The sequence below is a fragment of the Abramis brama genome (assembly GCF_963993115.1).
Source record: "Abramis brama genome assembly, chromosome: 25".
NCBI classification, from domain to species: domain Eukaryota; kingdom Metazoa; phylum Chordata; class Actinopteri; order Cypriniformes; family Leuciscidae; genus Abramis; species Abramis brama.
The window spans coordinates 908,674-922,313 of NC_139987.1; the positions used below are offsets into that span (position 1 = coordinate 908,674).

General features: G+C 41.6%; 1 protein-coding gene across 1 annotated transcript in view; it reads left to right on the top strand.

Annotated features, from left to right (window-relative positions):
- slc12a2 (solute carrier family 12 member 2) overlaps positions 1–13,640 on the top strand; it is a 62,351-nt gene that overhangs the window by 40,851 nt on the left and 7,860 nt on the right. The window contains exons 16-25 of the mRNA XM_084104974.1: positions 1,448–1,559; positions 2,352–2,492; positions 3,105–3,211; positions 4,341–4,420; positions 4,802–4,924; positions 6,666–6,713; positions 7,039–7,161; positions 11,737–11,848; positions 12,462–12,548; positions 13,108–13,243. Coding sequence (XP_083961100.1) covers positions 1,448–1,559; positions 2,352–2,492; positions 3,105–3,211; positions 4,341–4,420; positions 4,802–4,924; positions 6,666–6,713; positions 7,039–7,161; positions 11,737–11,848; positions 12,462–12,548; positions 13,108–13,243 — 1,069 coding nt within the window. The remainder of the gene's footprint in view (positions 1–1,447; positions 1,560–2,351; positions 2,493–3,104; positions 3,212–4,340; positions 4,421–4,801; positions 4,925–6,665; positions 6,714–7,038; positions 7,162–11,736; positions 11,849–12,461; positions 12,549–13,107; positions 13,244–13,640) is intronic.

Sequence of the window (13,640 nt, forward strand, 5' to 3'; positions counted from 1 at the left end):
AAGCATCGTTGGCCAACTATGGTCGCAAGTTCATCGCAATGTCCATTGAACTCTATTGGTAACGACGGAACTTGCGACCATAGTTGGCCAACGATGCTTTCGGGAAACGCACCCCAGAGCGTTTTCCCAACAGCGGAGCTAACGTTAGTTGATAGATTCAACTTTTGAATCTGGCCGGCAAAACTACGAACACATCTTCCTTTTTTAAGAATGACTTACAGTAAGTGCCGTTCTTTGCTCTTTTCTCAAAGAAAAACGTAACTCCAAGTCCTCCAGAGTTGTGGCCAAAGCCGATTCGAAAGACTGTTCTCCAGCAGCCGTCATTCTTTGTTTTCAAGTAGCAGGGAACCGTCTCAACTCTGTCGTCATTACGTTAAGCCCGCCCCGCCTACTCTATACACGATGTGATTGGCCTGACCCAATTTAGGTTTTTACAGCTCCGAAAGTCAACGGAGAGTTGCTAGACTGCCCTGGCTGCAAAATACATTTTGCTGCTGCTAGGGTGCGTCTAGATTTCTAGGCTAACCCTCCACATACTGAAATGGAGATTGATTTTCTACGTATGGAGGATCTATGGAAGCAATTGCAAAGTACCATGTACAAATCTGTAGTTGCAAATCTACCATGCAATGACCAATGTGACGAAGCTTTAAACCAAGGCAATAATAAATGTTTAAATGTTTAATTCGAAGTATATGTTATGGATAATTTATTCTAATGGACCTTTTTTGGTTTTACCTTACCCCTAAACATTGACTATCCCATTAACTATCAAACATGTACTAGCATGTATTTAAGCAAAGTGCCATCATAATTCATAAATCTGACTCCAGGCAAAGTCAAGGTTAGCGCTTCAATGGTCGCTCGACTAGTTCAAGCTTGAAAATCTTTGCCATTGATTGTTCAACAAAGTATATATTTTTCTTTAAATGCAATCAAAATATGTAAAATGATTGATTGACTAAGACATGAAAAATCATAATGGAATTGATTGAGGGAAAAATAGATGTAATAGTGTTTTGTTTCATTATGAGTGCTCTAGATTGACTGATCTTCTGTGTGTGTGTGTGTGTGTGTGTGTGTGTGTGCTCAGACTGAATCACATGTTGAGTGCAGAGGAAGAGTTGCTAGATCCTCCAGGGTCAGAGATTACCGTTTTTCTGACAGTACCTTCAAATCAAACGCTTTACCCTCGGCATAATCCTGTTTTATTCTTAACATTTTTGCTTTGAAGCTCTCTAATCTGAGCTGTGTGTTCTGCACTCGACTGGACCGATGACCCTAGAGGTCATGAGAACGTAATGCACGGCACACTATGTGCTGCTTCTGCTTGATGTCGCAGTTTATGGCGCTTTGTACATTGGCGTTCATTAAAGTGTAATGTTCTGAGGATCTCGCGGTGTGTGACGTTCAGATGACATGTGCTGGTGTGGTGTGTCTCTTCTAGGCCTCAGTGTCTGGTGATGACTGGAGCTCCAAACTCACGGCCAGCCATTCTTCATCTGGTCCATGCCTTCACCAAGAACGTGGGTCTGATGGTGTGCGGTCACGTGCGCATCGTGAGTACCTTCTGTAACGTCTGATATCTGTCAATACGTGGAGAACATGTGGGGTGTGTGTGTGTGTGTGTGTTTAGGAGCGAGTAGAATGTTGTGCGATCCGTTTCTGACTGTGCTAATTGGCACATGTTCTTGGAGTAATAAAACTTCCCTGAACTCAGTGGGGACAGTGATTATAGTTGTTGAAAATAAAGCGTCTCCTTTAGGGGTCCGTGTGGACCATGCTAATAGTGCATTATCTGGAAAAGCTTCCATGAGCTCATTTCACAAAACACGTTCCTGGAATCAAAATCCTACCAGGTTGGTTGAAACCAGAAACCAGCGCCTGGTTTCTCCAAGTTTCTTTCTCCATTCTGTCACTGATGGAGTTTGGGTTCTTGTCACTGTCGCCTCTGGCTCGCTTAGTTGTAGTTGGGGACACTTAATATTCAACAGTATTATTGATATGACTGTACACTGACACTGCTGTATGAGACCTGAACTGAGCTGGATGATGACATCACTGTTTTCTGCGGAGCTGTTTTATTCATGAATTGATCTCATTTAATAATTGATGATCTTTACACAGTTGTAGAACTGAATCAACACTGAACTGAACAATGACTCTGTTGTATTTGTAGAGCTCTTTACAGCAGAACTGAACTCTGCATCGTTGATCATTATTTCCCTGTTTCTCACTGTGAAGCTGCTTTGAAATAGTCTGTATTGTAGTGTATAAATAAAGGTGACTTGATGTTCCTGTGGCATCACTTCATCTGGTCTCTTTCCTTTGGTTTCTGTGTTGGTTCACAGAGTTCTCGGCGGCCCAACTTCAAGGAGTTGAACAGTGATATGGTGCGCTACCAGAGGTGGCTCCTCAACAACAACTCCAAGGCATTTTACACACCCGTGGTGGCTGAAGACCTTCGGCAAGGAACACAGTACCTGCTGCAGGTGCGCGCGTGCGTGTGTGTGTGTGTGTTTTCAATTCTGAGGGTTTTTTTTATAGTCCTTTTCACAAAAGATTTGTTTAATACTTGTTTTTAGGATCTTGCTCACTGGTTAATTTGAATTATTATTTTTTTGCTTCTCCTACAAGTTTTGTCCAATGTTTACCGAAGTTGGCTCACATAATGTGCATGTCAATCCTTACAAAGTTACTGCATTTTTAACTTTAGCGTTTTCATTGGTCAGAAGCTCATTTGCACCAATTGGACTAAAATCCCTTGGCCTTTTTGGTTCCTGCTCAGTTCAGTGTTCACGTGACCCTGTAATCTGCTCACTGCGGACTTCTGTGCTCTAACCTATTTTAAGATATTTACTTCTGCTGTGCGTTTGCTGATTTGACCTACATTATGGGGCCAAAACTGGCTTCCCAAAACCTGACTCTACATTATTGGACATGCTAACTGTGGCAGTAAATCAAAAACACTGAATAAGCATACCAAATGTTTTAGTTAAAAATGCAAATGAGTTGGATTATAGAAAATGTCATGAGCTCAGTATTAAAACCATTTTTTGCCTATGGAAAGTCCTAATAAACCAAAGTGTGTGTGTGTTTTACAGGCTGCTGGACTGGGCAGATTGAGGCCCAACACTCTTGTGCTTGGTTTCAAAAACGACTGGCGTATTGGAGATATAAAGGATGTTGAGACCTACATAAACCTAATACAGTGGGTTTAATCTTCTGTTTCAAATCAATCCACTATTAATAATTATCCTCTTGAATTAGTGTCATCAGTTTTTACTATGCTAGTACAGTGATACGAGTGGTTTGTTTTCTGATATCTGGTTATGTCCCAGAGTCATCCATGTAACATGGGTTTCTTGAGCTTTTGTTTTTGCTGCAGTAGAGGGAGGAAATAGATGCAAAAATGTGCAAAACAGCTTGTGACGGGGCAGCAGTGGCATCAAAGACACTCGCGCTCAGAAATGCTTGTGCATTATCTACAGTGCTTAACTTGTAAATTAATAATTGAAAATTATTAAAAGTGCTGTGACCAACACTAACCAAATAGCTTAGGTTTTCCCGGGACACACACAGTGGTATTCTCACACCGACGATGTGGTTGCCTTTTCCAGTACATGGATTTCTGATTCTGACTGATCAAACTCCCGTTGCTCGTGTCTCCTGCTATCCTGATTAGTATTAGCAGTTCTATCGGGACCTCTTTTGATCAGAAACACCATCAGCTTTAATCATGGATATGGAAATGGAATATATGCTTGTCTTTTTGACATTTGGCGATATTAACTTATTTTTATTAGAATAGTTCATCAGGTATATACTCTCTCTTGAACTTAAGAAAGCTGATCAAAAATATATATGCTGAGGGCCAATAGCAAAACATAACCTCCAAAATAAATACATTTGCATCGACCCGCGCTTGCTCGGTCTCTCACACGCACGCACGCACCATGTAATGCACTTGTTTATGCCGGATCATTTAAAAACAAATGTCGGAACGCAAAAATCCCAAATCTGACATTTTGCGTAACAAGATCCAGCTCAGATTAAGCACTGGTATCGACACACAGTAGTTCCTTCAGGCGGACCACTCCAGTGAGGAGCTGTTGCAAACCTCACAGCACAATGTTTGAACATTTATATATGTTTTCTGACATTGTTTGTCATAAATGTGCCCTGTCCTTTTCAGGTGCACTTATGTCTGTCTAGTGCATTTACAGCTGATGGACGTCTGGTAGAGGTCTATGAGCAAATGCAGCTTTGAAGTAAATGGTTTGGGTCTTCCTCCTGAGAGACATTAACTCTTGTTTATTTGTGTGTGTTTGTGTGTGTAGCGATGCGTTTGATTTTCAGTATGGTGTCGTCATTCTCAGACTGCGAGAGGGACTTGATATTTCTCACATTCAAGGCCAAGGTACAGTGCTGTACAGTTATTACTACATTAACCAGTCATTTCTTAAAATAAGCATATTTTGACAAATGCTGTTGAGTTATTGTCTGTTAGCTTCAGGAGAATGTGTAATCAGCGGTTCACTAGCTATGAACTACACAAGTATGATATTGATTCTGTTCCTATGAGAGGGAATGTAAAGGAAAGTATTTGTACTCTTTAAAGTCTTTGAAACATTGAGATGGACAACATGATGTTCACAGCTGGACATGCGTGATTATAGACATTTAGTGTTTGTGCGGGTGAAATTGTCCATGTAATGAGGTAATTTTCTGTTAATTTGCCATTCACGCTAAATTTGAATTTGCCTTGACCTAAAAGCTGAACTTTGCATTGTCTCTAAAGATGATTCTTCAGGTTTGAAGGATGTGGTGGTTTCGGTTGACATGAGTAAAGACTCGGATGGAGACTCGTCCAAACCCTCCTCCAAGGCCACCAGTGTCCAGAACAGCCCAGCCGTCCAGAAAGGTTAGCAGCACCTTCTCTTCTCTCGGTGTTCATGGATAAGCTCTGGTTTTGAAGTTGCACTTGTTCTTCACAGAGTTATATGTATCCTTTAAATAATCTTCTGTTCTGGGAGAAAATGCTGAAAGCGAAATCTCAGATGAGACTATTTCCCAGGAGTTTAGTAAAATGCTCCTCTTCGGCAGTAGTTGCTCAGAGCAGAATGTATGTTGACCTTCTGATCCTTCATGTCCGTTTGGGGCCGGTTCTCATCAAAAGCATTTCACATCCTTACTCATCCACACTCCATGTGTTTTCTGAAATGCCTGCCCAATACAACACAACAAACAATAAAGCGTGTTCTCAGATGTGTGTGTTTACACGGCTTGTCATGTTTGTAGTTAGTCTATGATAAATGACTTGGAGGGCTGAAGTTTGGGCCCTCTCAGCACCATCTGACATCGCCGGGCTCTCTGAAGGCTGAGAAAATACTCATAAAAAACAAATATAGCTGCAAGCGGCGACCAGCAGGGGTCAAGCAGATGAGAAAACTGGAGACATGAGCAGAACTGCCACACATGAAAGGGTGCGCTCTGTAGACGGACCGCTTCATTGATCAGATGCGTTGAGGATTTTAGTGAAGTCACCAATTTTCCTAAATGTGCATTCACAAAAGTGTTCAGGTCTTCAGGTGTTCATTGGCTTGTATTTGCCAAATTTCTAGGACAACACTGACAACATTAATTGGTTTCTAAATGCACATTTGCTTTGGGTGAAATGGGACTAACAGCCCTTATGCACTGTTGATGCCCCAGATGATGTTTGCGGATAAAAAAAAAAAAATTCCCTTCATCTAAATGGCATGATACTTGCGAAGTAAACGCATACACAAAACAACCACAAAATCACACACGAAAATGAATGGGCGAGACAAGTTGCTCTATCTTGCATAATTTGTCAAAAACAAAAAACAAATAAACACTTCAGCTACAATGCAGAACACACAGAAATGAAGTGACACCATTACATATCCGTAGATGGAGAACAAATGCAAACACACACATTGAAACGCATATAACACACATAACCTCATGTTCAGGTTTGACTGTAATGTGACAAAAAATTATAATACAAAAGAATGCTAAACTTTGACCAAAGGTCATTTTATTCAAAATAATACATATTTTATTTCTTAACAAATCGAAATGGAAAAACCTGTGGGAAGATGTAGACCTATGTGGAAGCGGTGAATGATCCATTGAGTAATCCTCTGCTGCCACCTGATGGCTATAGGGGAAGTTACATGTTATTTAATTTTAAAAGTGTTTGTTTTCCAGTTGACACACGATGTCACATCACATTGCACTGTCTGGGTTCTGGGGTGAGTGTACACCCTAAACGAGCAGCACACACGAGGGCTAGATTTGGCTTCTCAGAGTGCCCTCTATAGGGCCCTATGAAATCGGTTATATTTTTTATTTTGTGCTCCTCCCCTAAGTCCACACTGAGGTGGCGTAATGCCGTGTAGACTTCTGGGTAATGGTCCACTGTGAAGCTCACACCAGCGTGGGCTCGCTCTGCATGACCAGCTCATGTGGATGAGTGTGTGCCGTCATCAGTGTGTGTTGAAGATGAAGATGATGCAGCTCTTGAGGTTTCCCAGCCTCATAATGAACTGCAGCAGAACAAATGTGTCTCTGTTTGACTGACGCACGGTTCCCATCGCAGCATTAGCAGACTTTAACCCTCTCATGTTTTTCTCCAGATGAGGATGATGATGGCAAAGCTCACACTCGGCCGCTGTTGAAGAAAGGCACGTTCCTCTCATTCCCACTCTCCGCTCATTCTGTCTCACACCTGCATGCACCTTTTCTCTGCAACATTTTAGGAAACGCCGCTTTGAGTGTTTTCTGCTGGTGTGACCTCTGACCTGATCTAGATGTGTTAGTGTGTTTCAGCTCCAATGATGTCACTTCCTGTCACGTTCTAATTCTCTGTGTCTTCCTGCAGGGTTGCTTGTCTTTCCCACTGAAGAGTCTGCTTCAGTCTCTTTCCTTTCTTCTGTCTGCTTATGGATTATTGTTATTATTTGTGTGTGTCCTGATCTGGAGTGTGATGGTGTGTGTTTGTGACTCCAGATAAGCGGAGCCCGACGCTTCCTCTGAACGTAGCGGACCAGCGGCTGTTGGACGCCAGTCAGCAGTTCCAGCAGAAGCAGGGCAAGGGGACGGTCGATGTGTGGTGGCTCTTTGATGATGGGGGTGAGTGTAAAAAAACATTTGCAAACTTACAATTGACCGTTGGCAAAGACCCGCCCCCTTTGGTTACGGTTGCTATGTCCAACAAGCCACGCCTCTCTCTCACACACCATGTTCTCACGCAGTGAACAATACATCGCGGAGCAGAGAGGACACCGACAACACACTGAGACACGACAGACCAGGATACTTTTGATATGAAATAGTCTCAACTTTCAAATCTGGTCATTTGTTAAAGAAATTTAAACGCATGCTGTTTCGTGGCTCTTTAATGTGTCATGACAGATCGCTCCGTTAAAGCTGCTCGTGAACCGATCATCTCTTCCTTCTAGTTCATTAACAGCATCAAATAAACATGAATGAACATCAGAAGGAATGTTTCAAAGATGGAAAGACGTCAGTTTATCAAATTCAAATCCACTGGCGATAATCTACTAACTCCTGACTGCTCTGTCAACAAAAATGGTGGATTCTGCGGATGGTGGATTATGATCGGTCAGATCGCCTGTCAATCAAACTCTCTGCGAAGGGTGAATTGCGATGCATCGTGAAATCTGACGTTTGGTCACAATTCGATTGGGTTTATATGGGAATGATTCATTAAATTCTTCAAAATATGTTGGGAAAACAAATGGAACAAGAAGACGAAATGCAGCATGGATAAAGTGTCATTATGTCGTGTGTAGTCTGAGACTCAGAGGTTTACCGTGACCGCACAGAGTCGTTTACCTGGATCATAAACCACTGTCGGCAAAGGCAAAGTTTCCTCTTTTTGTTAGCAAAAGTTAATGTTCTCGCGGAGTAAACCTGGGAAAGCTGCTTAGCCTTCTGTCTGGAATATCTCCAGCGCTGCCAGTGGGAATAAGAGAGATCAAGAGAGGAAATAGTATAGCAGATCTTCACTTGTCCTGCCAAGACTTTTACTGGCTCAACCACAAAAAAAGAAAGACAAATAGTTACTGTTTTTGACTCTGCAGTCTGTTCCTAATGTCATGGAAACAGCAATTGCATATTACAGACTTGTAATTAAAAGCTGCCATTATGTTGAAATAATAAAGTCCCCTGGTAATGAGTACAGCAAAGAGACATTAGTTTAAAGCAATACTATTCACAACAAGGTAAGAGAAACCTAAAAACACGACCAAAATTCATATGAGACTAGTTTCATGTTAATGATCAGGGTTTGAAATGAACTTTTTCACTCACCGGCCAATTTGGCTACTACAAGTTACTAGCCATTCAGAACTACAACTAGCAAAAAAAAAGGGGAAGAAAAGAAATAAATAAACCACTACATCCCAGCTAATAATAATATAATATAATATAATATAATATAATATAATATAATATAATATAATATAATATAATATAATATAATATAATATAATATACTGTAAGCTGTTACGAAGTTAATCGTAACAGCTAGCTATCTTCCCTCTATATATATATATCACACACACACATACCAAAAATGTGTTTTATGTGGACAGATCAATACAGTACAAAGAACATAAAAAAATGTAGGATGTTGTAAAATAACTCTTTTCTGTTAAACAAATGCTTTTTAATCTTCACTATTGCTTCAATGCAAATGAACAAGTGCGCCGTTATTTGTTGCGTAATGACGTATATAATCAAGTAAGCCAGATATGAGCAGATTCTGCGCAATGCGCTGTATTTAATATATCATGATGACTCACGAGTATTTGCGCTAAACCTGCGCAGATTTGGCTTACGCGAACTTCCCCAGTAAAGTGAGTGAACATAATAAGTAAAACGCCAGATCGGCTAGTGATTTGACAATGTTGATTTGCTTGAGTTGCCTTGATCCGCCACAGTTGACTTTTACGTGCATTTGGCGGGTTGCCGAGTGTTAAAGCTGCTCTAAGCGATGTTGGGTGACGTCACTTCTTGTTGATGTTCGAAGTATTGTCAAACAAAACGGAGGCTAGCTCGACCCTCCCTCCTCCTTTCTAACCTTAGCTGGAAAATAACTTTATATATTAAAGAACCGCTATAAACCGCTATAAAGCCAAAACAATCTCTGTTACCTTAAATTATACGTTTATCACTGTAAAGCTGCTTTGAAACAATTTACATTGTTATAAATGAAGATGACTTGACTTGACTCCTCATCCCGTCCCCTCCCCCTCCCTTCCGTGCTTCCTGAAACAGGCTTTTCCGATGTGAATTCGTGACTTCGCGCGTTTCTTCTCCTTTTCCTCTTCTTTGTTATTTATTCATCGGAACGTCGTCTCTTTGGTCGTGTGTCGGCCATATCAAAATTCAAGAGAATATAATTCTAACGTTAGTCATTGTTAGGACATCTCTCCTCTAGCTAACTTCCCTCTTCATGCTTCTCTCTCCTCCACCCCCCACACCCCCCTTCATGTGCACGCGCACTTAAGCCTGGTTTATACTCGACGCGTCCGCACGAGCGCGAAGGTGCGCACGGCAAAAATGACGTCATTGCGGTGTGGGCGGTCGTGCGCGTTGGGTTCGCAAGACCCAATTTCGCCTGGCGGTGTGCGCAACATTTTTTGTAACAACGCGCGTGGCGCCGCATCGGAGGATGAACGACTTTGAGCCGAATCTGGCCGAGCTCGAACTTCTCACCACACTGGCACCCAGTTTGCACGTCTAAATGAGTTGATTACATTTAAAAAATGAGCATACAATAGCATAAAAAGTATTTTTAATGAACATAAAGGTCCATATTTAATAAAAATGTTCACGAAACTTAATGAAATGTTTAGTGAAATTAGAAAATATGCAAGAGATCGTTAATTTAGTTATGTTGTATACACATTATCATATCCATATATTTTGTTTTATTGTCACAAGTAATAATCTCAGGGTTTTCTGGGTTTTACACGATTCTTTTTGTAGTGTGGTATTGGTGGTGGTGTACTAAAATAAACATTGTCACGTGTGTATAGCTTTCTTCTTCTCATCGCTGATTCCTGATGGTTTAGACGACAATTACTCGAGTCGCCCCCTGTCGTTTCAAAGAATAGTACAACGGCGAGCGCGTCAAGTATAAACGCCTCGTCCGTTTGGGGAGGTGCGCGCGCAGTCTGCGGGGACTCGCGCTGCGGAGCCAGGCGAAAGTATAAACAAGGCTTTACCCCCTTACCCCCCACCCCCACCCCCAAATCATTCTTGTCGGTGATTGGCTGGAACACTGTTTGTTATGTTTCGTGGTCCAGGCTGGGCCAGTTTGTTTTTGTTGCCGTTTGTGGAGCCTGGGCTGTCTACAGAGACCGCATTTTGTTACAGTGTGTTCAGGGGACAGTGATAGCGGATAGTGAGGAGATGTTTGCTGTGTGTGACAAAAAATGTTTCGGCCTAAAAAATGTGTGACATCGCTTAGAGCACCTTTAAGTGACAGGCAGCTCTCTCTGTGTGTGCAGAAAACCTGTCAGACAGAGTACGAGTACTTGAGTTCTTTCACATGAGCGTCTAAAGATCAACATGTGATCATTCAAACTGACAAGACTTGATGAAGAACCTTTGTGCTGACCAGTGACATTCCAGCGTCTGTGCCGAGCGTCGTTTAGAGAAATCCTGTATTTTGAGTGAAGCGATGGCTTGAGCTCTTCAACTCCAGACATCGGCCACAAGAGCATTGCTTCAGTCATGTAGTCTACAGATGACACGAGTCTGGATGAGGAGTTGCTCCGATGGGAAGGGCCAGACAGGGCTTCCTGTTTTACAAGGCAAATCTGTATGACACATACTGTATTATCACATCTTGTATATCCTATTTAACCATTGAGAGCCACTTTAGTACTGTAAAGGTCATGTGTTGTTGCTTTAACACACGTAGTCAATGCACAGACGCATACTTGACAGCAGTAAAGTGGCTCTGCAGCATTTCATGACAAACGCGGACGCACGCACACACACACACACCCACACAGATCTGAACTCGTCTATATGAACCTATAGGATCTATATGAACCTGTCAGTGTTTAAGGCAGCAGTAAAAGTGTTTCCTTCAGGATCAGCACATCTAAACTTAACAACAAAAGAAACCCTTTATAGATGAAGGGCCCTTTTTAGGATACTGTATTTTAAAGATAATTTTGTAAAATGCTAATTGTTTTTACATATCTATTGGAAAGTGTTTAAACAATGTTTTTCATGCTTGATGAATGAAGCATAAACCGTATTTGCAGATGCACCTGTGAAACAGTCCTTCAGAAACTGACAGTTTACAGGCGGGAGACGATTAAAGTCACAGTCACAGTACAGAGAGCTTTCTACTGACTGAAGTCACATGATCAGCGGTGTGAACCTGCTGTAGTCAGGAGGCGTGAGCACTGCAGACGTGGACCGAGTGATGTATCTCACAGTGCATGAGGACGAGACTCACTCAAAACACCACAGACTGACTGATACTTCTCATATACTGACCCTCATTATTACATTTCTGTCAAGTTTATCTTTGTGTATTAACAGATTTAACATCATTTACATGTTATGATGTTATGTGTTATGTGTACTAATGCATCTGTAGTACTTCCTCTGCTGCCAGATCATGTGCAGTGTGTAATGTGTCCTCATCTGTGTCAGGTCTGACGCTGCTGATCCCCTATCTCATCGCCAATAAGAAGAAGTGGAAGGACTGTAAGATCCGCGTGTTCATCGGTGGAAAGATCAACAGGATCGACCACGACCGCAGAGCGTGCGTAATATTACATATACACATGTAGTGTCATTACAGCATTATTTATATTAGAATCATAACTGAGAAGAATATGCTTTTCTTTCTTTTTTCTATAGAAGAACACGGTCAACATGCATGACACATGAACTATAAGAATATGCTTTTCTTTGATATTTGACTTCCTCTCTCAGATGTCAGGTCTAGTCCTGTAGAGTTGAGATCACACAGACGAGTGAAAGCTGGACCATGAATCATATTAGTATGCGGTTTCTTTTTACATAAAGCGCTCTCTGTGTGTGTGTGTGTGTGTGTGTGTGAGACAAATGTTTCCCATTGTCCTCTGCAGCTGCTGCCAGTGCCTTTGTTAGCTATAATTAGCCGTGTTCCAGCGGTAAGGTCTTCATAGAAACTGTGAGAGGTCTTTCACATGTTCAACTGCACATGTGTGGCTTCATTTCCATGGATGTGTTGAATCTGACACACAGTCTTCATCTCCAGTAAAAGTAGAACGGTGCATGTAACAAAGCATTTGAAGAACTGTCTGAGCTGCAAGGAAGCTGTGGCAATATTGTGTGCATTATTTATGATTTCCTGATGAATATGTGATGAGACTTTGTTGCTCTTTCCTTAGCATGGCCACATTGCTCAGCAAGTTCAGGATCGATTTCTCTGACATCACTGTCCTGGGCGACGTCAACACAAAGCCCAAGTCAGAGGGGTAAGATCTGCACACCACTTCTCAGAAGACATCGCATTACATGAGCTCTACTGGAGTATTCCTCACAACTGCTTCACTGTTAATCCTTTTCTTTTGCGTGTGTGTGTTAAATGTGTAATTGCGACTGCATTTGCGTGCTGGTTTTGTATCTGGGTCTTGTTGATACTTTAACAGCTAAAAGCAAGAAAAAATCTATTCAGCAATGCATTGATTTTTTTATTTTGAATCAATCCATGAAAAATCTGAATATACTCAGTTTAATTTTAACTGTAGGTGGTGTAAACAATGGCCAGTCACACTTCTGCCAATCACACTCAATAAAACCCTCGAGCAAGTATCAAAACTTCCATAAACTTCAGAAGGCATATAAACTGATGCATGAACCAGTGTATGCTGAGCCAGACCTCTCTGTCACGGAGCAGTTTAAAAAAACAACCTGATTTTATAATCGTTGTCAAACAATGACATGACGTGCCTCAAGATTCCCATCATCCCAGTTATCTCATTCCTGAGAACGTCCGAGCTTTCACAATGCCAACCGTGTGTGTTTGCCTCTCAGTTTGACAGAGTTTGCGGAGATGATCGAGCCGTATAAACTGAGAGAAGATGACATGGAGCAGGACGCCGCTGAGAAGATGAAGAGCGAAGAACCCTGGAGAATCACAGACAACGAGCTGGAGCTCTACAAAGCCAAGGTTTCAACACACATTTAACCACAACAAACTAGATAACCCCTCAAAGCAGAGCGCGTGAGAAATGACACCCAAAGCACAGCAAGCGAATTTAGTTGTAAGCAAAAATCCACATCACCTGGTCCTCGCCACACGTTTGTTAGGGAATTGTTCTGTGTGTCATGCTTGTGACACCTTTAAATGTTAGTGTTGATGTTGTTTTTTCTTCTTTTTTTAATTAAAACATGCCGTGAAAAGTCAAGGAACACCATGTGAGGCGCTTGTTAGGAAATGCTACTCTTGGATCATTTTTTGCTGAAACGGACTCGTGATCACTTACCAGAACAGGTCATGAAGACATTAGAGGAGTGAGATTTTGAACAACGGTCACTAATGTAAACCCTTTGAAATGAATGTTAAA